The sequence below is a fragment of the Eutrigla gurnardus genome, assembly GCF_963514095.1.
Source record: "Eutrigla gurnardus genome assembly, chromosome: 2".
NCBI classification, from domain to species: domain Eukaryota; kingdom Metazoa; phylum Chordata; class Actinopteri; order Perciformes; family Triglidae; genus Eutrigla; species Eutrigla gurnardus.
In genome coordinates this window covers 5,845,031-5,873,025 of record NC_139916.1, presented here as the reverse complement: position 1 = coordinate 5,873,025, position 27,995 = coordinate 5,845,031, and the positions used below count along the sequence as shown (strand labels likewise).

The following is a 27,995-nucleotide window of genomic DNA, read 5'->3' as shown; positions in this document are numbered from 1 at the left end:
TTAGATCTGTTGAAGTCACTCTGAGGATATACGAACAAGTGTGGTTGGAAACTAACTCACCACAGTCACCTCACTTTTCCACTAACAAGGGGAAAAGTACAAGCACTTACTGTGCCGAGGCTGAAACAGTACTCTCTGTCACGCAAGTAAATTCACTACACTGGTTAATTATATGTGCATTTGTGAAGCAGAAGTATTTGCAATGTGGTGATAAATGAAAACAGCAGACATGTCATGTTGTAGCTTTATTCAGTAGTATTATAAATGAGTTAAATCAGCAGATAGTGAGAGGCACTACTGGGCCCCTCAGTGAAGGGACTTGGACATTTCACATCAGAACCCACGAGTGAAAGGTTGTTAAAACATCACTGAATAATCTATGAAACATGAACAAAAACATCAACACAAAGCAGAAAGAAAAAGGTTGAACTCGGTCACAAAAACAATACAAAATAACCGAATGTATGTGAGGTGACACGCGGGTGACTTGTTCTTAACACTGAATGCTTTATCGGAACGTTTCAACATCTCTCCACAGCTTTCGTTTGGTTTTGCTGATAGTGTGCTACAGGATGCAATGTTTCTTCCATGTATCACTTGACCTCTACTTCTGCAGCTACAGGCGGTTCAGTGATCCTTCTGTATACTCTGTGACTGATTCGGCCCCACGTTGCAGCAAGTTTGGGATTAAAAACACGCAGATAGAGCAACTAAATCAATGCAGCCCACACATTTAGTGTTCACGACGACAGGAGAGAGCATTAAAAGTAGTAAAAGTGTTGTACCGTGCAGTGAAAACATTTGGAGAATGGAGGATGATTTCTACAGTTTGTGTGAAGACATTTAAAACAAAGACAACGTGAAAAAAAATAAATAGAAAGAGGCGGGGTTGGACAGTTGAGTCGCTCATGTGGTTTTAACCATTTCAATATACAACACATCTGAATGTAGTTATGGATTCTGGTAGGAACGTGACTTTGACATTGTATTAAATATTCAATATATGCACCTGTTAATATATTTATTATATCCTCTTTTCTAATCACATAGTTCATTACAGACCCTCCTGACGTTGCTTAGGAGCGGGATGAGAGAGATAGACGGAGGCAGAGGGGGAGAGAGAGAGAGAGAGGGGCAGGGGGCACATAAGTTACTATGGGAATGTGCAGCGGGTAGGGTGGGGTTTAGCAGGAGACCTCCATGGTCTGGGGTCCGGCCTGGTTGTCCAAGGCCCCGGTGGCGTTGCCCTCCAGCAGGCTGTTGAGGTTGTTGCGACTGCGACTGCTGTCCATGGAAGTGATGCTGGAAGAGGAGGCGGTACGCGAGCGAGCCAGACGAGTCATTCCTGCTGACGGCACTGAAAAAGAGAACGGGCCCATTAATATTCCCGTCACGCGGCACGGAGACTCCATGCAGTGTGGGAACACTTAGATACCCAGATGCAACAAAAGTGCCCACCATGCAAACAATTCTCAAGGACTAATCAAATAAAAGAAATGTGGAACAGAAAATGATTGCACACGTGTCCACTGTTGGGAAACAAAACAAAAAAACAAACATCTGCAATCCAACCGAAGAGACTGTGGAAGCAAAACCAGCAGGTCATGCAACTAAATAAGACACTGAGGACAGAATCCATGCTAACAGGACAAACTGGACTCGCACAGAGAGACGAATGTATGCAGAACGATCTCCCTGCGTTTAATACCGACTGTCCACCACATTGAGCTGCTGTTGGAATACCAACACGAACCAGTGCTCTCTGGAGAATTTTCTGCATACATTGGCATTTTTCCACTGTGTTCGGAGGCTATTGGGTTCAAAGCCTTCTAGTCTACCAGCTGTTCGAGAACCCGGTACCTGATTCGGTGCTCAGGTGACTGAGAAGAACGTAGGGAACTGTAGGCATTGATGAAAGAAGGAAGGAAGAGAAAGGGAGACATGTTGAAAAGGGAATGTCTTATGTTGCTGTATCCCACCCTCAGTGTTTGGACTCAAACTGAGGCTCTGTTGCAGTTTGGAGGTCGTCGAGCACAAAAACAACACATTTCCAGGTAAGAAATCATAGCATGTGTGCAACACTAGACTCCCTTCCTGTACTCTTGGGCAGTTTCTCTTTTGCAGTTTCACATTGTGCCAATGTGTTAATGAGGGAAAAGCAGCTTTGAGAAACATGCTGAGGTGTTGAGATTTATTTTCCACACGTTCTCTGTGTGAAAACACTCTTTTTAATCAGTTATAATCCTGCGGTGGCATTTACTCAACAGGGGGACCTGGTGGCCTTTAAAGCAACACTGAGGCAACTGGCATACTGGCTACACATGAGGGAGACTCCCACAGTGCAGGGTTTGGGAACGGGAGAGAGCAAAAGGGAATTAGCATTACAGAAATACACACAAAACACACCAAAGGCTTCATCTGTATGGCCAGAGCAAGCAAACCTACATGTTTTCATCCGTGGAGTCTGGTTGGTGCACTGCAGGTCAGTATGATCTGACAGAAATGTGTTTGCAGTTTATGTTTGCAGGTGGTTGCCCTGGTCGGCCTGTTTAAGTATGCACTTTGAGTCTCTCTAGAAGGAGACGGCATCATTAAACAGTTCTGGATAGAAAAGAAAATCACACCAGGCAAAAAAGAACAAAAGGGTATTTTTTTTTTTTAACGCCCACTCCGTACTGAACAGGAAGCGAATTGCTGTTCAGCATATCTCGAGTGCCACTCTCATTTTAGTCATGCTAGAAGCACTTACACCTCACCTACTGAGGGCTGTGGGGACCACACACTGCAGAGAGCAGAGGGGAAATAGCGTTAGCATAGACGGAGCCACTCGGGCGGCCTCTCCATGACCAGACTGACAAAAACAGTGTCTTTTCATGCACTTGTGGCCACGGTCCAAGCCCCATCAGCAGGGGTGTTTAGCAACCGCTCGCGGGAGACTGCAGTGAAAAAAACAATCCTCATTTAAGAAACTTGTCATTGCGCTCACGTCAACCGGAAACTCTGGGTAACACATAGACAAACCTCGACCACAAACACGTCAGTCCAAAAATGCATCGGCCTGTAAACAATTCTTGGACATTCAATATAGAGTTGACTAGTTGGCTCATTATCCGTTTTGTTTTTACTGACTAATTACAAGTAGAGAAAGACGTGTTTACTTACTGTAGCCCATTCCCTGAACAAAGTACTTGAAGGCCTCAGCAAGTTTCCCTGGCTGTGGACAGATAAAGGATCAAAGTTAGAAGATCAATTAGATAAAAAACAGCTAAATAAGCAAACTTGAAATCTGAAAAAAAACCAACCTGCACAACTTGGGGCAAACCTCCACAATCAGCCATCTGGATAAAATCATCAGTCTCATTAATACATTATTTGTACATATATATGCATCATATATATCATTCATCAACACATGTATGCTTCACCTTTAGTAGTGTAGTCTTGGTTGGATTTAACCTGGAATTGCACTCCACCTGAAACATGAAGGAGGTTACTACTGAGCTAAAACAAAGAGTAATAACTGCAGACCCTCCCCGGAGCTTCTTAAGTTACTGAGATGAGCGTTACTCACCACAGCCTCCACAGCGGGTGATGTATCGCCAACCACAAGCAACGCAGGGCATCTGGACAGGAAGGAAAAACGAGGCATAAATATTCTCAAAACCTTGCACACGAGAGACAAACAGCGTCTTCTTCGTCTGAAAACCTACGTTAGTGTGTTAACTGTGTCCTCGTTCAGACCTACGATGGGCCTCTCGATCTCCAAGTCCCGACGGCTGGTGACGGGAGACAAATTATGACTTAGTTAGTGGAGCCGGAACAATGTTAAGGGCAGAAATCCTGATTTTCTGTGCAACTCATTATTTCTTCTTTATATTGTGTGACGCATTGCTTCTTCCTATGGATTCAGATCTGGTTTACTACAAGTTCTGATCCTGGAAGAAGCATTTACATGCCTCAGCAGTAAGGAGGGAAAATGCTGCTTACAATAGCATTAACGCACAGTGTTTATAAATGTGATGCAACATACTATTGGTAGGAGCCACAGAAGAGGGCCAGGTTGTCCTGGTTGATGTCTTGGGCGATGTGGAGGCGGTAGGTCTGGATCAGCTCCTGGTTATCAGTCAGCTCCTCCTGGGGAATAGAGTGAAACTCATTAGTTCAGATGACTCTATATAAAGTGCTTGTCAGCAGCATGTAGTGAACGTACAGGGAGATGTTTTAGATTCTCATCAGTCATCCAGACAATTCCTGAGATTTGCAAATACAATGCTGTAGCTTTATCACTGGAGTTATTAAACTCTTGAGCCTGTAAGCTCTGTGTCACAATCTACCAGTCTATACAATAGACAGAAATAGAATAATTAGTAAACGCCCGGTATAAGAGTGAGATGAGATAAAGGTATCGAGGGAAATCAAGAAAGGCGTTCGGGTCCAGTTGGTGTTTCAAATTGTCAATGACAAACGGTAAATGGCACACAGAAGTGAGTAATGTACGGCAGGAGAAACTCACAGTGCTGAAGTGGTGAGACATGATGATATCCACCATATTACTGGTCCATCCAGACAGCTGCACAGGACAGGAAGCAGTGAAGACAAAACATAGGAACAGTATAATTGTGGGGATATCGCCTGTCTATCTCTACATGCACACATCTTAAAGCAGTAAAGGATGCCTCCTCTCTGTCATTATTTGGCTTGGTTGAGCCAAATAATGACAGGGGAACAGATGCAGTGTGCTCATTTTAATAAATATGGGGCAAAGGTCAAACCAGGCTCCTTCAGTTTGATGGCTGTGTGCAACACGAACATGAAGGCAAGGAATGTTCTCCTCCAAACAACCTTGAACGGCACTTGCAGCGATTCATGAACACATTCACAGTATGAGAGTACCGTAGGACACTGCAGTATCGTGACCCATCATGACTGAAATTAATCAAATGAATGAACACTAGCAGTCTAAGACGTTTGTCCAGCAAAAAGCTGAAGCATGGCTTTGGTACTTAGAGACTACATAAGAGTCCCTGCTCGTGGTTTTAATGCAATTCATACACACTTGCTTTAATGAATAAGCAAGAAAAAAATAAATAAAATACTCAACATAAATAGCATAAAACCTTAAGTTAAGTGACCTTAAAATAGTATGTTTAGGGAAAAGTAGAAAGAAAAGTAGCTGAATTTCAAAAGGGATTTGTTATGAACAAATAGCAGAAACTGAACTACATCGTCTGGTTAATCATCTAATTAATAGCTAGATGCATTACTGCACTGGTGACACGAACCTTTGAAGCTGCCCAGTCAATCCAGCCCTCGGCACATGGGTCAACATTGATCAGAACCAGCCCCTCCACCAGGGTGGGGTTGTTCAACTGGGAAGGGAAAGACACACGTCGGTTCAAAGTTACAAGTATGGACGGTTACTGGACATTTGGACCAAATCACATGCTGTCAGTTTTCATTCTTGTGCAACCCTACGGAATGGTTCAGATTTCACATCCACTGATCCAGTGAACTAAACCTGCCTCTATTGCTACATATTAAACAATGAAAGCCTTTTTTTGCCAAATAGTTTGTGTAATGCAGTAACAGTACACATACAGGATAAAGCCACTGCAGTGAGAGGCATGTCGTGTACGTTCTAATGAAGACATCAAACCATGAAGTAAGACTCTGGGCTTCTAAATTAAGGGGTGCGGTTTTGGAATAGCTTGACGACGGAAAGAGAATGTCTGGGGAAATCTAAGCTCCATCTCGTTCAATATTTAGGGAATACTTTGGATACTGCTTTCAACGCGATGAGAAATGCAATGCAGCAACAGCTGCTATAAATCAATCAAAGGGGTAAATGCAGTTACAGCAAGTGCATTTCAGAATCAATTTACTTCATTAAATCGGAACAAAACCAGACTCTTTGTAGAGAGCCTGGTGGTTTGACTAGTAAGCCTTACACCTTCCCTTTTTACCCCTGTCCACCATTTTCTCTCCTTCTATTATTCATCTTTTAGTGCTTCCTCGCTCCTCCTCGCTTCTTGCTCTTTCTGCTCTATTCTACACACTTTGTGCTTATTTTAGCATGTGGAAAGAAGACGTGAGGCAAGGTGAGTCACCATTTGGGGAATGGCAGCATATGCTGCAAACGGTGAGGACACCTGATGCTCTGTGTAGGCTTGATGGGGGGTTTAATGTTCAGTGTAGGAGGCTGTGTGGCCTGAAAACCCTAAATTCTAACAGAGATGGGGGTAAAACACTCTGATGGAGACTCACTGCAAAGCGGGAGAGGATGTACGCTCCGGCTCCCACGCCGATGCCGATCATACTGTTGACCCTGCAGAAAAAAAAACTGGTTGTAGTGGGACTGGATGGTTCATTTATGTACATTTTATTGATCTATCGGCATGGGGGCCACTCACTTGAGTTGAGTCATCACAGAGGGTAGCATTTCAGCCAACTCATCCATGGTGGGGTAGCGATAACTGGAGACAAACGGAGTACATGTTCATCACAAATTTAAATACATTTTTCTGGGGGAAAAGTGAACGTGCTTCCATTAGCAGATTAACTACTTTATATTCCAACTTAACAGCTCTTACATGAGCACTGAAATAAATGTGCTGCGATTCATCAGTGCATGTAAAATGAATGTGACACCCACCCACTGGGGAAGGGAGGTGCACCCTCTTGCTGGCCGGGCGCGTCGACATGAACCACTGCAAAGTGCTGCGTGATCTCCTGCATGTCCTCATAGTTGAACAGGGTGTTGAAGCAGGACTTGTCTGGAAAGGGTCGAACAGTTCAGGGGATTAAACTCTGTTGAGGACCTGGCTGTGACTGCCTAAATCCAAAAAATGCTTGAGTCTGTATTTGGCTGACTCACGGTTAAGGCCGATGTCGTGGTAGGTGAGGATGACGGGCCTATTGCCCTTGGGGACGCCTCTCATCGTCACATGGAGAACGCCATGGGGAGTCTCGATGTCATGCTCCTGCAGCCACAGAGAAGAAGAACAAGAGAAAGAGACATTTCAAGACAAATGGGAAAATAAACCGTGTGTACAAAGACAAAAGGCTTTCACACGTGTGTGTTGTTGTCTGTCGCATGGCCAATAATCGTTAATTAATACATAAACAGCTTTATATTTTAAGCAGTATAATATTAATTATATTGTGTGGCCTTTTTCTGTATACATTATTATTATCTCAGCCAAGCACAAAGCCAGAAATAACCCATGGGATTCCCACAGCAGCTATTAACGTGGGAATATTTCAGCTAAACTGACGACATAATGACTGATAAATTAAGAATTATTCAAGTGTTTCAGAGCACAAAGCTTAGACACCAATGACCACAATGCAAAACATTTAGGGTTTCTATCTCAGATTGAGGATGCCAAGCATGCACCTCTTCTCCACCACACAGTCCTTGTACCCTCGGACAAACAAAGCACAGAATGCGCTGCCTGGGAAACCTCTTCCATGTTGTAAAACAGTCTTTGTGTTTTTATCCGAGGGCCTGAAACACACAGCGCTTTCACAAGTGTGACTCTGCAAAAATTGATGTTTTGCAGAAAGACCCATTCAAATCACGCCAGCTTCATTCTCTCCATCTCTTTCTTATGAATACATTTCTTTATCAATGATGGGGCCCCCATTAACTTAACTGGAAGACACTGAAATGTGTTTAACCTGGGGAATTAGATATAAGAGGACGTGGAAAACAATCAGCTCTCTCCAGAAAGCGTGTCGGAAGTGACATACTGGGAAGTGATGACATATACAGGAAGTACAATCTGATTCAAAACTTAGAGCAGCATCACAAACACACACTTCCCAAGGTCAGCGTGACTTGGTACTGCATACAAGGGTGTGTGTGTGTGTGTGTTGTCGCTGCGTGCATGTGTGTGTACCGCACAGAGCCGGAGCGCCGGGGCGGGGCCCAGCGCTCGCCTGGTCTCAAAGCCCACTGGTCATCAATAATAAAAAAGAGAGAGCCTGGGCATATGAGAGAGACAGGTTACGGCTGAAAAACACCGAGGGAGCGTGACTGTTTCCCACTGCAGGCATTTGTCTGATAGATATGTGTCACAATCTCTACAAAGCAGATGGAGATACATTCTCAAGGACAAGGCTGCAGTCGTTTGCATCTGCTATCGGTAATCGACACAGTTACACGAAATGGAAAAAAATCATCATCTTATCAGCAACAGAATGAGATATTTTCATTTGCGTGAGTGTTGGTACTGAAATTAGCCTGTCGCATAAAGCTTGAAAACGATGCACACAAGATCAACACTCAGCAACCCTCGCCGACTGCGTGCTAAAGTCTACCGACACTTTATATAACCTCCCAACCTGAAGTGGAATAAACCTTGAAGGACTGACAGGAAGCCTGGTGTTTATTGGAGGCCTTTTCACAGATAAAGAAATTAATCTGCAGCCTTGGCCTGGTGTGTGTGTGTGTGTGTGTGTGTGTGTGTGTGTGTAAGGAGGGGGCCCCACCACAAGCTATTATAGACAGAGAGCTAACTCTCCGTCTAGAACAGGTTGTTGGTCGTGCTGCTGCAGAATCTTTGTTTTTGGACAAGGACAGAGTCAAGGACACTCGATATGTTAAAAAAGCGAGGCTTCGCTCTAAGTAACAACCACACACGCAAACGCTTGCTTTCTGTCATCTGTGCGCAGTGTCCATGCACCAGAGAAAGCAGGACGTGACACCAGCGATAGGAACAGAAAAAAAGTGAAGGGAACACAGGGTGGAATAAAGAAAGAAGATGAGATGGGTAGAACAAGAGAGGGAGAGTGGATGGGAGGAAATGGAGCGTGAAAGCAAGCGGGGACAGTGTGACAGAGAGAGAAGACAAGGGGAGTTCTGTATGACTAACAGAAGGATGTGCCTTAAAACAGGAGGGGCTACATTGGTTTCATTTCCAGGCATGTCCTGGCACAAACAAGTGCAGAGGGGCTGTGGAAAGGGAGTGAAGGAGAGGAGCTTCATATCCATCCATTTAGCTATTTGTATGGTTTAAAGGCTGTATTGATCTGGAAGCGCTGCCTCTCTCACAGAAACACATGAGTACACACGGCAGCGTCTCAAGAAAACAGACATGGGGTGGGGCTGCTAGCCTGGACAGCTAGAGCAGAAATAGAGGGAGACACTGCAATGGCAGCAGCCCTATTTCATCTTTAATACATTCACATTGGTTAGGAGTTATACAATAAAGTGTGTGGTTGTAAATGAGGCAGGAATACTGAGTAGAGGTTTGTGCTTTGAGGAGAGGGGCTGCAGGAGGTTGCCCCGGGCAAAAGGGGAGGTTTTGGTCCCAGAACGAAGGAGGGTGATGGAGGTTAAAAAAAGGAGAGCAGTATGTCATGCTGTTCCTCTTCCTGCAATCCCTCTCTTATCAATCACTCCACCCCCCTCCTCCCTGTTTTCCACGCCCTGCCAGGAACAGCATCAATCCACCCATGAGAGCAGCATTACAGGGCAAGAAACACCAAGCAGCCTGCAATGAATGTATTGTAAATAAACACGCCTATGCATACATACACATACATCCACACACACATCCATGTCTCCTATGCATGTTCTCTACTGGGATCAACCCAGGTACATGCCACCCTTTTGACTCAAACACAGCCCTCCCCACCCGCAGCACACATACAGTGTGTGTGTGTGTGTGTGTGTCATCAAAGCAGTGGGTTGAAACTACAAACTCATAGTCCCTGCAGGGGATGGAAGGAGCTGCTACAGTGGTTTTGGTCGCTACAGTTAGTGTGACCTCCCTGGCTGTTTTCAGGGATAACGGGCACTATGCGACATCTATACATATTCACAGGCAAGACAGAATGTCTGCAGTTATGGATAAATACGTTTGAGATGTATAGAAACATGCACCCTGCAATGCACAAATTCCAACAATCCTACTGATGGACGACCGAATGCTGACAGGCACGTACACAACATCTGGTTGTGGCATTTGCAGATTCAGAGACACTTGAGCACCAACACACATGCATGTTTCATATCATCACATTCAAATGCACCACTGCACCCTCAGCATGTTTAGGATGTGCAGACTGCACACATGCTCACTGTGTGACCTGCAGGAGTACACACACACACACACACACACACACACTGAACAAATGTTTACCCCACACCAGCAGCTGCCCGGAGAGAAAAAGCCCAAAGTATGAGCCATCTGCTGAAGGTGGGGTCAAACCAGCGAGGAAAGACCCCCACCAGATTTACCCCCTGTGAGCAAGTGCTGTCACCTTCTATGGGAAAACTACACAACAACCCCCTACCCACTAATCTTAACCAGAAGCCCTTGCTGCAAGGACCCTGCCTGGTGTGTCAAGGCAGACGAGATGCATTTGTCACTCACCACTCCATTCCCAGAGCATGCAATCTGGTCCAGGTCCAGAATAGCTGACATGTTTTTCCCACGCAGGAGAGGAGTGTGTTATGCTATGTGCAAGTGTGTGCTGGGCAGCTTTGAAGATCTCCAAAAGGAGGAGGAGGAGGAGGAGGAGTAGGAGGAAGGCGGGAGCGCTGGTAGGAAGGGAGGGATGTAGGGTGAGGCAGCTTTAGCAGCGGCGTCGAGGAAGACGAAGAAGAAGAGAGGGAGGAGAAAGACAGCAGTGCGATTGAGGAGGAGATGGCTAAAGAATGTGAATGAAAGCAGAAGAGGGAGGGTGGCTAAAACGCAGAGAGAACAGGAGAGAGACGGAGACGAGAGGTGGGAAAGACAGCAGGAAAAGAGACAGAGGGGGGAGGAGAGTGAGACTGCAGTTTGTGCTTAGTAGTCACAGGGCGTCCGTGCATCCAGCGAACCGGTGCATTTAATTGGATTGCGGAGGGTCAGGTGGGTAGAGGGAGAGGGTGGGGCTTAGAGGAAAAAAAAAAAAAAAAGAGAGATGGAGGGGGAGAGTGGGAGAAAGAGAGGGGGCGGGTGCGTGGAAGAGGGGTGATGGGGTGCAAAAGATGCAGAGGCAGTCCTGGAAAATGGGCACGGTGCTGACGTCACACCGTGATACTGGTAAAGTGAAGAGAGGGGAGAGGAGGCTGACTTTGACAGCTCGCCCTGGGCTGCATCAGCAAAATGGCTGCTCATCGCTGAGATTTAGCAACAATTGGCTGGAGATTCACTTTAGCTTCACCTTGCTGGGAAAGAAGACTTCAGTATCCAAATAAGACATACGCCATGAATATCCATAATTAGACCCTGTTTATAATGTTGTAAGAGTCTGACATACACCAACAATAGCTTTCCAGCAAATGTTGGATGACACTGCAGCACGACTTCGTTTAAATCTTCCTGCAGCACTGCAGTGTTTCAGTATCGACATTCAATATGTTCAAGGCTTACCGGAAAATAAACCCACAACAGGCTACTATTTTTATTCACATTCACAAGCCTACATGAAAGGATCTATTTTCTCTCCTCCTGCCTCTGGATCATTTGATCCTCATAGTTTATTGATCTCGCCTTTTCTACTCTCCTCTGTCATCTGCAGAACTGCTGGCAGTGCACAGGGTCATGTCTTAGTTCCAGACGGACTGGGCTGTGCAGCCAATGGCACACATGAAAACGGCAACGAGTGGGTGGGGTTACAACGACGGGGTGCACCTCATTGGTTAATGGATGTAGCAGCATGTTTGGTGGTAGAATGTCGATTCTCCTCTAAATGTTTCCTGTCCTAACCCACAGAGGGTGCCACTGACACACATGTAGTGTATGTACATCGGGAAATAAGCACTTATTATACAGGTGAGACAAATAAAGTAATACAGGTCAAAAATACTAGATAATCCATCTAATATCATGACATAAAAGAGGTATTTCTAACATAACATATGTTTCTTTATTTCTAACAGTATATTTCCATAGATTTTCTTCCCACAGTGTAAAGTTTGCAAACAAACACACAATCGGTTTATTTCCATACCCAGTAATTCAAACCAGATTGTGGTGAGAACATGACTAATTGACGTATACTGTGACCAGATTAAGCTGTGAATGTGATTGGTCACATTAGCTAACGTCGTCATCACACGTTTCCTTTTTCCTGGACAGAGCAGATTCGTGTCATATAGTGAGTCATGCCTCAGCAGGACTCGGTGTAGGTGTCGTACAAGCACACAGTGACGCTCTGGTGTTCTGCATCGCTCAGTTCAATGTGAGCTTTGCATTAATACTGCGAGAATCTAAGGTTTGACCTTCACATGTCCACAACCGTATCCTCTTCTAAGATGGTGACTGATTAAATGTAGTGCAGTACACTACGTTTCTGTGAAACCTAAACCCAACTTTACGATGGCCAAAACAGAACAATCAACAACAAGAAAAACACAGTGGATGAAAACCACATCACACAAAACAGCCCTCCAGCCACACGACATACAGGCTTATGGCGCCCTCTGCTGAGCATATTGAGAGGATTTAAAAATTCAAAGGCATCACTTGGCGGCCATTTGTCTGAAAGACAATGTGGACAGACAGCCTGTTCTAGTTTTGATGCTGGAATGGTTCATAGTCAAAGAGACAAAACTGGACATAATCATGAAATGTCAAACGTAATAAAAATAATGCTCAAATACCAATTTGAACAATTACAAGCTCACAAAACATTTTGAGACGAATATATGGATTCCATGGATATCATCTAAACGTTCCCCACAGCTAACACCATCAACCCTAAAATGTTCCATCAGAAAATGTACAATTCAGCCATTTCCATGAGGTAACCCAGTGTTCATGAGTGGATGAGGCTGACTCATACGTTCCTCCCCTCTTTGCTTCTTGGTGATGTAAGCAGGGCATCTTAAGGGACTGCAGCGCCACACCCTATAGGTTCTTTTCTCTGACCCCACCTCGTCACCGGCACCATCAGCGCCGCTCTCCTCATGCAGGTGCAGAGGCTTTTGACCGTGACTGTTGCAGTACCTATGGGCTGCCTGTGGTTGGAGCTACAGTACTTGCAAAGGGGAGAGCAGCTGGATTTGTCCTCCAGCTACTGGAATGTCACATCTTTGCTCAGAGCGAAGGTGTAGCGGTGAGGACCCCTCCCCCACACACAGACTATATATTCATAGGAAGTCTGCTGCTAATGCTTTGTATTGCATGCAGGCTCCGGCTGCAGGACAGGGATAGATGGGTACAATGATGGAGCTTATTTCAATGACAGACCTGTTCGTATGGCAGTTGAGTTTATATAATGCATCTCTAACCAGTAAACCGAGTCTGGTCCTACACCTGCACACAAAAATATACTGAAGCAGCTAAATGTAATACGTGCATTATTAATTAATTAATTAATATTTATACATGCTTTTCCTACTGTGAGTGACATCTTTCAAGTGCCAGCTTTAGTGTTGCATGAACATCGTTTGTATGGAAACCTCCCCAATATTGGTCAAAGAATCCCCAGTTTGGGGAAACTCCTGACTGAGGTGACTGTGTGAGGGGAAAAAAAAAATGGCTGCCATGGAAATAAGGTCAAATACACTTTCAATACCGCCGAGACGAATTTGGGTCTTTCTTCAAATTAAAACTGCAGCACCTGACCTGAATGACAAGTGGATGAGTGGAAAGACATATGACATTGAAGATATGAGCAGCCGAGTGAGTGCAGCGTTTTATGATTGTTGCTGTATTGGTGACAAAGCGGAAAAGAATGGAGCATGGAGCATGCCTGCTCCGGCTAACATGCTCCACACTCCTCCCCTGCCTGCAGCAGCTATATTTAGCTCTGTTGGGATGCTGGAAGCAGGCATGACTGCAGAAAGTGAGCGAGGGATGAAAGCTTTAACCCTTTGCCGTCGTGATGCTTGTGAAACCCAGCAGAGTGCTTGCCTGTAGGAAGTCACTCCTCATGCAAGACTCTGCAAATTGGAGAGCAGAGCCCATTCTCCAAGCGAACATAGATCAAAGTAAGGGATCTGGAACGGTGCCCACTCAAGGCTAGCATCCCTTTTTCTTTCATGATAATTATTCATGCATTATCATATAAAATATATATATATAAACGGCTCTTCTTTCCCCAGTAAGAATTTCAAACAGTTTCTGTAACACAGGAACAATCACACAAACAGTCTTACTGTGGGAGATAGTCGCTGAGACTATTAAAAGATGTCTGAAATGGATGCATTTGCATAAATCTTACTGATATTTACCGAGTTAGTTAAGTCTGTAAATATCTAGAGGTGTTGTAAAACTGACCATGTTCTTAAACCTCTGCACTGGAAGACAAAAACGGTGTGATTCCAACGAGGTTGACCAAAAAGAGTGAGAGTGGGCTTAATTAACATGCGCTTAATTAAGGCTCTGTGTTTAGAACAACAAGCACAAACAATATTAACCACCAATGTTATTCTATGTTGACTTTTCATATCAGTACAAAAGATCACAAAAATACCTGTCAGTCAATTAATACAATCACAGTATACTTCCTTTCAAAAGAAACAAACCCTACAAATAATGCTAAAATTAAGATGTTGATTGACAACAAAACAACCAGCCAAAAAATAATGGTCTACCCAACTCATGCTAGACCTCTTCAGTATTGTTTTCTGTATAGGTTCGGGTTGAGCTTTCTCACTCTAGACAATAGCATAATCTGAAATGATAACATTTTGTATTTCAATTAATCACTGCACACACAGATTCACATTAGCAACCGCAGCAGAGGGTTAAGCAGGAAAGACACGTTCTTTGTGTAGGAGCAGCGAGCAACACTCACCTGGCAGTCGAAATCTTGAAAGTTCCGTGCATTCTGCAAGAAAAGTTAAAAAAAAAAGGTAGAATTAAAAGACAGCACAGGTTCATATGTCACATTTTTATTAGAGTACAAAGTCGTATAACACTACATGGGGGTTAATTCATCGTGGATGGATGGCACTGCAGTGAAGTGGTCACATGACGTGTTGGATTTCTTTAACATACATAATACATAATACTCGAATAAATCTGGTGTCGCACATTTTAAAAGCTCTTCCCAACTTCTGTTTAGTTCATATTTTGTCGTAATTCGATCTAAATTTGTGGTCATTATGCTACAAACAACAATCATGTCTGATCAGTTTGATTTCAGCACATTTTAGCAGTGGGAGAGAACTGTGCCAAGATTGCAGGACACTAAGCACATTAAAGATTTAAACTGAGCAGGGTGTAATGTGTACTAGTACAGGCTGCAATTTCTGAATAATGTGATTGGGGCGTGAAATAATGTGGCAAGCACTTCATCTAGTTGTTTATGGATCTCTTGATCCAACCGTGAGGTCGGGATACATCATTTTGGCAATTCTGTGGTCACAGCCCATTTAGCCTCATGCTTTTAGGGAACAAATCGTGTTCCTCTACGCATCTTAAATCAGTACAACTTACGGTATGGAAAATAGTAGTTTTCAATATCTTAACTAGATTCTTTACAGATACAAGAAGATGCATTTTTAGAGTGTATTGTCCCAGCGTTGTGTCTTTACTCAGACAGCAGGGAGCTACAGAATAGATGGGCAGAAACGTGAGAGTGGGCAGAAACAACAAAGAGGATTCTTGTGGGATTCAGTTGTAGGCCAGACAAGTAGGGTACATATTAGCGTAGAGGCAGATGGTAATTAAAAAGCTCTCCCTTTATTTTCCCCCCACTCATATAATAGTGGAAAAAACATGTTTGTAGTCAAAATCTACACTATTCCAATGCTATAATGCAGTTCTCAGGTGCTGACGTATTGAGCTTTATGTATTGTCGAGACATGAGAGGAAGATGAAAAATAAAGCACAGGAAGAAACTAAAGCCCCTGCTTTGATTGCAGTGAGGTGAACCTCTACATTTTAGCAGTATTTCCATGAAGAAAATACCCCCAGGTGTATTACTTAAACAAGCTATGGTCTAAAGCACCCCATGAAGGTCAGTTTCAACATCATTTTTTATGTTTTTAAATAGATTTACTACTTTATTCCAAGTAATCTGATGGGCCAAATATGTGTTGCAACTGTGCAGATGTAGAGTCCCCACGGGTGGCTCCCCATGGGACCTTATTTAAAAAAAAGAATTGTCTCTTGCTGTTGACTAAGATACATATTTTTCCAAAATAAGGTTGACTGGGGGACACTGGAAGGGGAAGGACTTCACATCTCCGTTTTATTGAATATTATGTCAAGTCGAGTTCATTTTAATTTAATTTGTTCCCTTCGCAGACATAATCACATAAACTCTTCTGCAGAAGGCCAATACACTTGTTTTGTTGTTTATACTGTCGTTATAGCAACTTCGCTGCTGCACACAGCACTCACTTCTTCTGGATCATTACTGTAACCATTCAAATATGTATTATCTGTATGGAAATCAGAATGTGTTTTCATAATTTCCGCGGAAATGAGAGAGGATCCTCTTTCATCACTGTCGTCATGTCATGACCTGCGTCTGCTTTCAAGACACCTGGTTTGTCTTTTTAATGAGCTGGCCACTAGGTGGAGTGAGAGGTCAGTACCAGTATCCCTCATTCAGATGGTTTTTATGATGTATATTCCCCACCCCGTCACCTCACACAGTCTACTTTACGCAGCATGTAGCCCAACACGGAGAAATGTGTCCCTGCTCATCCGTAATCCCGTGAGACCTGATCGTACGTTTCCCTTCTTCTCTGAGTCATGATACCCTCCTGACTGCCTGTGACAGTCGCCCGGGGAGAGAACAAAACAGTCTTTCTAATCAGCTAATCGGCTGTTGAGATGGAGAAGGGAAGGAGGAGGCGGCCAGGAGAAAATGGGAAGAGCTTTGATCTGCTGTTGGGTTTTTTCCCCATCCATACTCCCTTCTGTTTTTGCCATCGCTCACTTGCTACAGTCTTTCAAGCTCTTAGAAATAAAGGAGATGAGTTTCTTATAGTTTCTCCTTTGATCTCGCCTCATTCGAGCTTCGTGCAGGCCTGTCTTTTCTGACTGTCTGGGTGTTTGTTGTATGTATGTTATACACCCCCCGCTTCCTTCTTGCCTCATTCAGTCTCCAACCTTTTTTTCCCCTCTCGACTTGCTCTCTCCCTTCCTTTCTTTACGCACTCGACACAGTCAAGCAGATATGAATAATTCACTTTGATGAACAGGACTGCAGAGTGTGCATGCCTAGTGTATTAGCCAAAGCATTTGCCTAGGAGGACCATATCGTGTGCTCATTCTCTTTAAAAAGGTGCAAAACAAGTGTTTAGCTTGTATGTGTGGTTCTACGTATTAGTTTGGGTGCACAGTGGTGTGACTGTTGCCTGATCTCCACGCGACTCACCTTATTGGTCAGCAGCGGCTTGATCTCAGTCAGCTGTACATCCTGTAGCTCATCCATCTTCCTGTCGTGTGACTGTAAACCACTCTGTCCAAAAAGAGAAAGAGAAAACAATATATTCGTTAGTAATAATCACTGGCAGCCAGGGAAGCAAAATTGTACGTTGGGGCGATTTCTTTACACTGCAGTTAATGGCAACACAACCTACTCATAACTAAAGATTCTCAGTCGTCCAGGTCATGTTAATGTTTGAAAGCTTTATTATCTTTAGGCTAGTTCTGACTAGTGGGGAGTTTAGGTATTTAACCCTCTTGTATGGTTTAAAAGGGTTAGGTATTTATGGTTAAATACCGGTGGAGGTGGCAGTAGGTAGTGCAATCCATCCGTGACTGTTTTCTTCCCCTCTCTCTAGGGTACCTTGTCTTCTCGACTCCACATTGGCATACAGCAATATCTAAATGATGATATAAGAGCCGGCTGGGGAGGGGACGGAGTGTTCTTTCTCTATCCGTTCAGCAGGAAAGGTCACACATCCAGTCCACACAGGTGGTGTGCAAACATGCATTGTACACACGCAAAGATGGATCGGCCCAGGGTTTAACAAGAAGCTCTGAAGCCCATCTCATTTGTTCTCCCCCCCTCCCTCTTCCCCCCCCCACTTTCCCTAAAATGGTAGCTGTTCAGCCTCGCCTGTGTGCACAAGGTGAGGAAAGGCAGTGGTATTGAGTTACCTGGCTCTGCCCCGGAGAGTGGCTCATGTTGCACATAAGAGCAGATGGAGCGTTTGCTTCTTCTAGGTCAATGCTTACAACTGGACGACAAAGCCAAAATCGGCCTACATCCACACCACAAACAAGACTTCACACAGAAAGATTGCGTTCATCAGAACAGATGCACATAAGACAAAAAAAAAAAAGTAAGGGCGGATTGAGCGGAGGATTTGCCAACTAGATATAATAATAATCACTTCCTGAGTCAGAGCCAAGCCCTCTTGAACGACCTTGAGATGCTGGTGTCAGATAACCTTCAGGATTGGTTTGTGATGATTCTAGCAGCGAACTAATAGCGGTACGTACCAACAATGACATCACAGGTACTTTTTTACCCTTGAATTTCCTGACAAAAGGTCCAAACAGACAGCTGCCTGATAGACGCATGAATTGGGACAGAGGTTATCCTGATCTGGCAAAAGATTGCATCTTGCCTGGAAACAACCAGGGAAGCAGATGGATCCTCAATCCTCAAATTACATAAAAAAAAAAAAAGTAGAAACATCAAGTGTTGGAAGTACTAGGATGGGGAGGGAAAACATGCCGGGTAAAATCCCTGCTGACAAATCCGGCTCAATGGTGGAACTAAATAATATTTAGACAAGTGAACAAGAAAAAAAAAAGAAAAACAAATACTCTGCATGCTTGAGCGGATTGAGCATCTTGGCCGGAACAATCCAACATTTCCTCAGGCTGCAACAGAAAGTGGGATGGAGGCAAAAGCTGCTTTAATTGTAAACAGGCTAGCCGGGTAATCGAGGCGTTAAGAGAGATTGGGTCAGGGCGGGCTTAAACCAACTGACAGACTGACTGGGTGGGTTTCACAGCCCAACCCCACTGACCCCTTATACTGGGCTTCCCCGGGGAACTAACCACCATCACTATCACTGCCCCGCCATCAATCTGTGCTTCTCTCTTTGGTTTCAAAGGTCTCCTAGAGATCCCCTTAACCTCACACCAAATCCCATTTAGCAGCACCATCACCACTCTGTCCTACCTACTCCATGCCTGCTCTACCGTTCAGCAAGCACAGCTGTTGCCATAGAGACAAAGCTTGTTTCCGATGTTTATTCTGAGCTGGGCTTTCCCCAGGGGACAGATGTGAGGCAAGGAGAAAGGGGGGAATAAATAGTGGTAGATATGAGAGGAATTGATAAAGAAGAAGCTCAAAACATGCTTTCAGGAGCGTTTACCCCCCGACAATCACTAGGACGTCACAGAGCCATGCGTTACGTCTAGAGATGACAGCAAAGCTTTGCATAATTGAAATAAATAAATCAGGAAAGGTAGCCTCAGATGACAGATTGGAAATCCCATTTGCAATCTGTGCAGCGGGCTATTCACAGCATATCATTAATGTAGATGAGGATGGAAGGAGGATTGAGAGAGCCGATGATGTCGAACACGTCCTCCTAGCCTCGACAGCAGGACTGTTTGTTGTGCCAGGTCGCTCTCACGAATGGTTTCCCTGACATCAGAGTCGGTTTTACTCAGCTCTTTCACCTGCAGATGAGTAACGCGTGAATTGCATGCTGGCTCTCACACATGAGCCGTCCTTCGGGTCTATTTCCCTGCACAGCGTGTAGCTGCCAGTAGCGCCTCATCTCAGCGTTAAATATAATGCCACGCAGCGAGGGACGGGGAGGCTGAGCTGGGTGAACAACCGGCAGCAGAAAACAAATCGTGTCAGAGGAAAACCACACGAGGCCCTTTCAACTCGGCAAAAAGGTCAACCTTCACGATGGCCAAGTGTCATTGATGCCTCTGGGAGAGTGGGACGTCTGATCCAAAATAACAAAGACGTGTTGGTTTAATAAATGGATAACTTAATTAGGATCCCTCCCTCTCTCCTCTCACACCATCTCTACGGCTGTAAGGAGAGAGAGGACATGCCTTTACCTCGATGCTGATGTGAAGGTGCTAGAATGCTTGTATGTGTGGACCCCGAGGCGTGTGCCAAAACACCAAGTGTAGATATATGGTGTCTCTGCCGACACAAAGGAGCCCTGTAGCTGCCATGTCAGCGGACGGCGCTGAGTGATCGATGAACACACCCCTCCTCCTCCCACTTTTCCTGGCTCCCTCCCACGTTTTCCTCCTCCTCCTCCTCCTCCACTACTCTCTCCCCGTCTTCGTCTTCCCATCTCACCTTGGGCCATCATGATGTCTAGGCAGGCAGCATGATGGACGACTGAGAACCCGGCTCAGTGACCGTCCCTCTAGCCTCTTCAATTAGTCCACTTTCCTCCGGGTCCCCATGGCAACCAGGGCTTACAATTTACTAGTGGCCATCATCATTCACATCATGGCCGTGCATTGTCTCTGACCTTCTTTGGTTTCAGACTGACCAAGGTGACCTCATGTTAACCTATCTACCCGACTCAGCCATCAGGAGTATTGCCATGCTCCACACATTATCACCATTTACAGCAAATATGCATATTAAACTCAATCCATAACATAATAAAAAACTGTATTAAGTGTGATAAGTTGGGCTTATGCTTGATTTCGATGTCACTTGTAGAGCATTAGCTCTGATATGACCAGAACAGAACAGGTGCAGCCTTGATAACCCACAAAAATCCAAAATGTTTCAGTGGCAGGGTAAGGAGAGCATCTACAATCATTGTAAATATGTCTCTTTGTTCAATAACATTATGGTTTATTTATCATATTTACTTCAGACGCTGATTCAGCTCTACTTGAAGGATGTTTTTTTATGTATGCAAAAAGGCTTCTTGCTTGAAAACAGTCTATAAAGTGCATAAATTAAGATTCATGTTCTTTCAAAACATGCCGTCGGAAGAACAGGGTTCGATTCTCGGCTCCTCCAGCCCGCATGCCTAAGTGACACAGAACGGGACACAGCTTATCCCCAATTCAATTCCAGTGAGAGGAATTTGCCTCGTGTCATCAGCCTGTCCGCGTCCTCTGGGAGCCAAATTATTTTAATGACTGTTCCTATCACAGAGGAAGACAAGCATGTCTGTCCTCAGCTGGAGCCTCCGTCTACAGGCAGCACTTCACCAGGCTAACAGAAACGAGGCCAGCACAGATTCCAGAGATGCTACCCGCCTGCCAACCACTCAGACAGTGACAGTGTTTTGCTGCTACAAACGCATGAAAATAACTTCTCTACAACAAGTGTGGTGATGCCTTGCTCTTAGCCTTGGAGACGTTTCCATCCGGGCAGGGGGGGGGGGGAACCTGTGTTTACAGTTCCCAGCAATCCCGCCGGAGTAAAGCTAATGGACTGTGACAAGGCTCAGTTCCAGATTATTGCTCTAACCCGGGCTGTTTGGTAAGAGAATTAGACGAGGAAAATCTACTGGTTTGGCAAATAATCAAGTAAATAACAACCAGGAAAGTTGAGTTGCGTTCTGCTCTGGCGTTTGCTCTTTTGTTCTCCGTGGAACAGCTGACCTATAGCAGAGAACAGCTCCCGCTGTCGGCAAACACGCACGGCTGAACGCGCACGGAGACGGACGACGCACACGCAGCTCCCCGTGGTTCACGTCTACTTAATTAAATGACAGCTTGCTCTCCTGAGGCTCCATCATCCTCCTCACAGCTTATAGGATTCTCTTGACACAAGCCGTCAGATGTTCTAGTTTTCTTCTTTTCACAACATAACACAAAAAAACTACGATGAGACATTTCTCTTTCGTCTTCTTCCATCATGCTTATATCAAACTAGTCTATTCTTATCCAATATCCCACCTCAACATGTGGAACAACACCCACCACGTGGTTAGGTGTTCTGAGACATGAACCTGCTCTGGTGTATGTTCAAATAATGGCTATAAAAGCACAGATATATACAGAGAATCACTGAATAGAGGACAAAAATAATGTTGCATTGGTAGCAAAGACAAAAGGCTGCCAGAGAAGCTATTTTAAGACGGTTAATAGAAGAAATGCATCTTCCTCACAACACCAGCGTCCTGCTTTGATCCTTCCAGGATTAAAAGGTCTCCTAAAAGCAAAATACTGCATTACTATAATTGACTCATACCCTCTGAATAATCTGAAGGCGGACTCATTCAGTCACTACCACATTTAATATCTCGAGTCTCTGACCAGCTATAACTCAAAATGCAAGAGATAAAAATGTTGTAGAGGTTGTACTCGGACTGGAAATGGGGATATTACACACACAGGGACAATATTGCGGGGGGCTGGCTGGCTGGCACACACACACACACACACACACACTTAACAAACCCTGACCTCTATTCTCACAGCAGGACAGGCTCTAGTGCACTCACAACTAGACTACCATGTACACAGACGTAAAACTCCTCTGGTTAGAAAAATATATATATATAATCGTACATACGTCTATGAGAAAATGACTCTACTTCACTAAGTATGAAATCTTTTTTTCAGTAAATGATGGTCCTGTTTAATGTAAAATAGACCATACATGAGGGTATGCTTGAGGGTGAAACACATTTAACCTTTCAGTGTGTTTTCAGTTCAGAATCTCTCTCAATCATGACCAACTATAAGTGTGTGGTGTCCTTTTTTGTCATCTAAAAATGTCTCATTCAGCGTTCATTTGTACTTAGCTCAACTCTCTCGGGTTACTTCTGGTTATGTCTTATATACAGTCTATGATATAGACCCAGTCTCAGAAAGCTCAGCATACATACACCTGCAGTACCACATACTGTATATACACTCACACATATTTAATCCTGCAAAGCCACCGAGTACAAGACCCCTCCCCTTACACTCCGAGGCCTTTTAAAGAAATACATTATTCCCTGAGGGGCCACTTTATCTGCTAATGGTCTTGTGAGATTAAAGAGCATCATCTGGCTGTATTGATTTATAACCATATATCTATTGGCATCGTCAGCATGCTTCACCTCTCACATGACAACGCCCACAGCCAGAGAGTCTCTGAGGACTGAGTGGCTTCCTAAATATAGTGCTTTGCTTCATAAAATGATTTGTCATATATCCCAGTGGCGTGTTACATTTACTTCACCAAATACAGACCCAGAGACCAACAGCAATACTTTCCACTGGCAAAGTAATGTTTCAGAGCAGCAAACTGGAAACATTGACCCAATGTCAGAGAAGGAAGTGTGTGTAGTCCTGTCTTGGTCTCCATGTGTAAGTAAAGAAATGATCCCACACTAAGCTGCATGTCAATTTTAAGTGAGAACCAAATATTATGCACTTGTCTTATGTACTTTCACTGCTATCTACAACATGATATATGTTTTTAGTCACGTCATCCCACTCTTAATAAAGACACGTGATAAACTATATACAATATATTAATTATGACACATGCAGTCGTGAATTATGTTTTTCATCTTTCCCTTTGGCTCTAAATAATATATATAATATCCTGTAAGGCACTGCCCCGGCAGGTCCTTTCAAACGATGATGAATAGTCTAATAAGAGAACGGCAATACAGACAGCAATTTAGATGGCTGTAGCTACATGACACACATCATCAATAAATCAATACACGCACCAGAATAGACGGGTCTCCCACAAAGCCAGGCATGCAGGGAGGATGAGTTAAATGAAAAAAAAAAAAAAAATCTGAAACATATCATCACTACTACCGGGGGCGCCAAGAGACAGATAAGTCTCGATAAATCTGCTGTGATAGGTCGGAGGGAAGTGTGAGTCCAGCTGAATGGGTCTCTCCTGGCTCCTCCTGGTATCTGGCTATAAATAAGACTGAGTGGCCGGGCCTGTCGGACCTGCACTCAGTGCTGCTAACAGAGTACCTGCCCTTACTTCGCTACGCTAGGCTAGCTGCAGCTCAGTCTGTGGGGATTTCCTCCGCCATACTCACTTGTGCAGACGGCACAGAGAAAGACAAAGTGCAAGAGGGATGCTACGTGTGTGTGTGTGTGTGTGTGTGTGTGTGTGTGTGTGTGTGTGTGTGTGTGTGTGTGTGTGTCGCGACTCCCAGCTGGCTGGTTTGAGCGGGCAGACTTTCCAGAGCAGCAGAGTCCTGCCGGAGGCTCAGCAGGATCTGTATACCGGGGTCAGTCCGGCTGGGGGGCAGCTGTGGAGGCAGCAGCGAGACCATCTGTGTAGCCCGGCCACTCGCTCTCACACACATAAGCACAATCGCACACACACAATCGCTTCCATAAAATATTAACACAGCAGACACATGAGAGCCCCTGAGATAGATAGACCTCTTGAATCCACGAGGCCTTTGAATCAGAACACGTCTCAGCTTGTTTCAGCGTACGAATCAGTGCTATGAGGCCGGTCGCCTCACAGGAAACACAGCCTCTGCTAATAGAGTTATCCATGTGGTCAGCTTGGCTGTCTCAGTGACTGATTACTGACAACTCAATCCCTCACAGAAACAGAGGTGGCTCCTCTGGCACTGCCTTTCCTTGCGAATGCTTGCTGTAGAGAGGACGGTGGTGTCCTTGGCAACCATGGGTCACCCCCCACCCCGACCACAAGCCATCATAAGCTCTGCTGGTGGTGCTGCTGATATGGACTGACCTTATTTCCCCATCATTTACATAAAGTTATTGTATTCTCATCACGACAACCCGTGCTTTAGCAAACAGCGGAGCTTCCACTATGGCTCTCAGGATGCGCATTAGCATTCCATGCAGCAATAAGACATCAAAGCAGTTATAAAAAGGCATAGATAATTATTATCATCTTCATATATCAACAGCATACACATGTAACATGTGCAAGTCACGACTCGGCTGAGCTACACTCGACCACACATGGGAGACGCTTAAATCTCCACATGTGAAATTTGAGTGTTTGATGATTGGGACTATCATCTCGGTCTGAATTTAACAGCTTCCGATAGGAGCGAAGCCCAAGGGGGGGGAGGGTCCTCAAGCCACTAGGGCACTGTATCTGCCATTTGCTCTGTCACAATAATAACCACTAAAGCGTTTAACTTGCCAGGCTGTTTCCCATACCATTAAAGCAAGCAGAGTATGAAATGATTCGTGCTGCATGCAGCCCATCATGAGGCCCTGCAAATAAAGCTGCATGTTCCTTACATGCGAGACTCGTGTGTGTGTTGTGTGCTTGCTTATTTGTATCTGTGACAAAATGAGATTTGTCTCAGTAAAGCGCTGGACTATCCATTTTCTTTGCTTCCCATCTCTCTCACATGCATGCATATTCATGACACACAAGTTTATCTTACTTAAAAGGAATAAAGAATAGTGTAGATGATGACAACCGTCAGAGAAACTGAATTAAACTGAGGATTGATGGGGTGGGGGGGGGGTGTTATATATGTGATCTTAAATGAACAGCGGCATTCAAAAGGCAGTCCAGAGCATCCAGAGGTCCAGCTTGGCTTGTATCCAACACTTTGGATCAACAAGCTTAGCACCTGTCCTCTGCCTCTCCTCATCACCACCTGCTGATTTTATCACTGATGCCGATAAAGAAAATGGGGACAGACAGAGCCGTCCCCCCCCAGCAGGGGTGTGATCCGGCGGATTAGTGTGTCTGAAATGTGTGGTCCCTGCCTCTGGTGCACACAAACCTGGTGTCTCCGGTGTTTTGTCATATATGTGCTTGCTATGAGAATATTCACCCTTAATTACACTCCTGCAGTGAATATTGGTGGAGCAGGTAAAGATTGATTGAGGTCAAGGGGGAAATTCAAGAAGTTATCCTGGAACAGAAAGGTGTAAGCATCAGCGGGTTTTTGTTCCGTAAACCTGAAGCTGCTGCGCAAAAGCTTGCGCTGTAACTCTAGACCAGGTACTACTTAGATAATGGACACAGTTCAGTTACAAAAACACACCAGCAGCACCGGACCTCCTCCTCATAATTGGAAATACCCGAGGTGTTTCCAATTATGACATGTAGTCCCAGTACATGTCCATGTCTGTGTGGCGCAGGTTGTTCTGCCCTGCAGGAATGGCGAGTAGACACAGTAACACTGTTGGTGAGATGGAGCACAAGGACTGACTGTCAGCACGGTGGCTTAATTACTGTCTCCATCCCTCCAGTAAGCGGTATCCCCTGACATTCATCCCTGCAAGAAATCCTTACACAAGAGCACTACTTTGTTACTCGTTATATACTCTGCAACCCCTGTAATAATTTGTGAAAGTAAGTGTAGTAATACATGCTGAAAGGCACCTTAATGGTGGGTGTTTCTTGACAGTGACATAACTTACTCAGGAAAATTAATTTGGATTTCTCTGAGCAGCAAATAATAGGAATAAAAAGATGATTGCTTTATAAAAAAGGTTTGTAATAAAAAGCGCATAAAACCCTTTAAAAGTATTCAAATGTTCAGTGGGGACTAATAATCAGAGCCTAGGTGAACCAATTTCCTGGAGATTTCAAGATAAAATGTCTGGCTTAATCAACAACTTTTGACCCTCCCATTGGTTAGGCAGTAGGTTTCCACTGTAGAACTAATAATCAACCAAGAGCGGATCGCTTCCAAGGATATATGGCAATAAACCTCAAACACCTGCTCAAGTGTCTGCTATTTCTCCTGCTAACAAAACAACAAAAGACTGGTTTACAGATCAACTTGCAGAGAGAGATGGTTTCCATTGATAGTGCGTTAATCGATTAGCTTTTCCAGACTCCACAACGGCCTTTTACGAGAATGTTGTGAGTGACAACAAAGGCCCTGGTGGTTTGCTTGTTGTGTAAGCACCACTCGAGCTTTACTATCATGTGACACCGCTGATGGCATTGTGGAAGACACCTGAATTTAACCCCACCTCCATGAAACTAGAACATTACAAACTATATAATTCAGAATGAAGGCTGTAATAATCTGAGCCTGTGGTCCTAGAATCGTGATTTCTTTAATATCCAAATTGTTCCTGATATTCCTCACTGGGAAACGTGGGAAAAAAATGTTTATTCTAGTTAGTTGGGGAAACACCTGATGCCCCCACTCTCTCTTACACACACCACCTGTGTGACCTTCGCGTGGCCACCAGTGACATTGTCATTCATCAGGCTGTGTCTGGTCTGTAACACCTGCAGCTACATCATTGTGACTGATCGGACTGATCAGGATACATCCGCCACGTCTAGACTCGGGACAGTATGAGGGAAAAATGTGCAGAATAAAAAAATAAAATAAAAAAGCGTTAAAAAGGTTTCCTGTTGAAACTCAATTAAATCCCAACTGAAAATAACAATATTCGTCTAATAACTATAATAAGTAAGTAAGTCAACTATGACTTTATAAGCTTACATGGGCAGCGTTTTATCCCTACATACAACAGTGTGTTTTGATCATATTTCTGCAGGCATCTGTATTAAATCCATCAAGCTAACGTGAGAAGCTAACATGTTGTAGCTCGGTGATTTACGGTGTAACGCATCGTGACGGGCCCGATTTCATTATATAGCATATAGCTAGCAGCTAAGTTACTACTTTGCAGCCACACGGCGTGACAGGGAAAACTAACAGTGACGTCTGGCGCGCTGACAAAATGAAGATACGTCGCGAGGACAGCCGTTATGTCGCATTACTGTGGAGCGATGAACTCGATCCGCGAGCCGCAGTTTTTTTTCGAACTCAACCGCTACGCTCGCGCTCATTCAAGGAACCCGAACGGTCGTCACCGCGGCGTTTAGGACGTGAGCTCCCGTTTAAAGTGTGTGAACGGTTTGTTGTTCTAACGTCTGCCGCCATTCCTCCGACAAACGGAGTCGATATACGGACGGCAACGTGAACAGGTTGGGGGGAATCCGGCGAGCTGAGATAAGCTCCTGTGGCATCGGGCACATCTGTAAACGGTTAAAAAAAGATGTATACTTCCGCGAAAACACGGGTGTTAGACTTACCTCGTCGGTAAAAATACGGGTCCGGTACGCTGCGGGCAATTCCTCCACGGGGATATTGTTGAATATCAACTAGAATGTGAATCTTGGACACACAGTAGCTGCTCTCGCTTGCCGCTTCTTCTGCCTCAACTAGTATTTCGATGTGA

The 27,995-nt window shown here is 44.5% G+C and overlaps 1 protein-coding gene across 3 annotated transcripts; it reads right to left on the bottom strand.

Moving 5' to 3' along the window:
* Nucleotides 1–232: 232 nt before the first annotated feature.
* Nucleotides 233–27,995, bottom strand: ndrg3a (ndrg family member 3a). 3 transcript variants are annotated; one of them, XM_084028394.1, is made up of 17 exons: nt 27,850–27,994; nt 17,278–17,361; nt 14,740–14,772; nt 6,875–6,980; nt 6,653–6,773; nt 6,411–6,473; nt 6,265–6,325; nt 5,283–5,369; nt 4,514–4,570; nt 4,031–4,134; nt 3,711–3,776; nt 3,572–3,623; nt 3,426–3,473; nt 3,303–3,338; nt 3,163–3,214; nt 1,861–1,899; nt 233–1,357 (listed from the first exon to the last, which is right to left on the bottom strand). In XM_084028394.1, exons 2-17 carry the CDS (start codon nt 17,332–17,334, stop codon nt 1,185–1,187), a joined length of 1,155 nt encoding a protein of 384 aa, XP_083884520.1. In that variant the 5' UTR covers nt 17,335–17,361; nt 27,850–27,994; the 3' UTR covers nt 233–1,184. The 3 variants fall into 3 exon arrangements, with proteins under 3 accessions (XP_083884520.1, XP_083884522.1, XP_083884521.1); XM_084028396.1 differs by lacking the exon at nt 1,861–1,899 and having other exon boundaries at nt 27,850–27,995; XM_084028395.1 differs by lacking the exons at nt 14,740–14,772; nt 17,278–17,361; nt 27,850–27,994 and adding an exon at nt 10,383–10,680.

Bases quoted from the DNA above. Each gene is read 5' to 3' on its own strand.
- ndrg3a (XM_084028394.1), bottom strand. From the start codon at position 17,334: ATGGATGAGCTACAGGATGTACAGCTGACTGAGATCAAGCCGCTGCTG. The intron at 6,774-6,874 runs GTGAGTCAGCCA...GACCCTTTCCAG, and splicing joins CCACGACATCGGCCTTAACC to ACAAGTCCTGCTTCAACACC. The intron at 4,135-4,513 runs GTGAGTTTCTCC...TCTATTCCCCAG, and splicing joins TGTCTCACCACTTCAGCACT to GAGGAGCTGACTGATAACCA.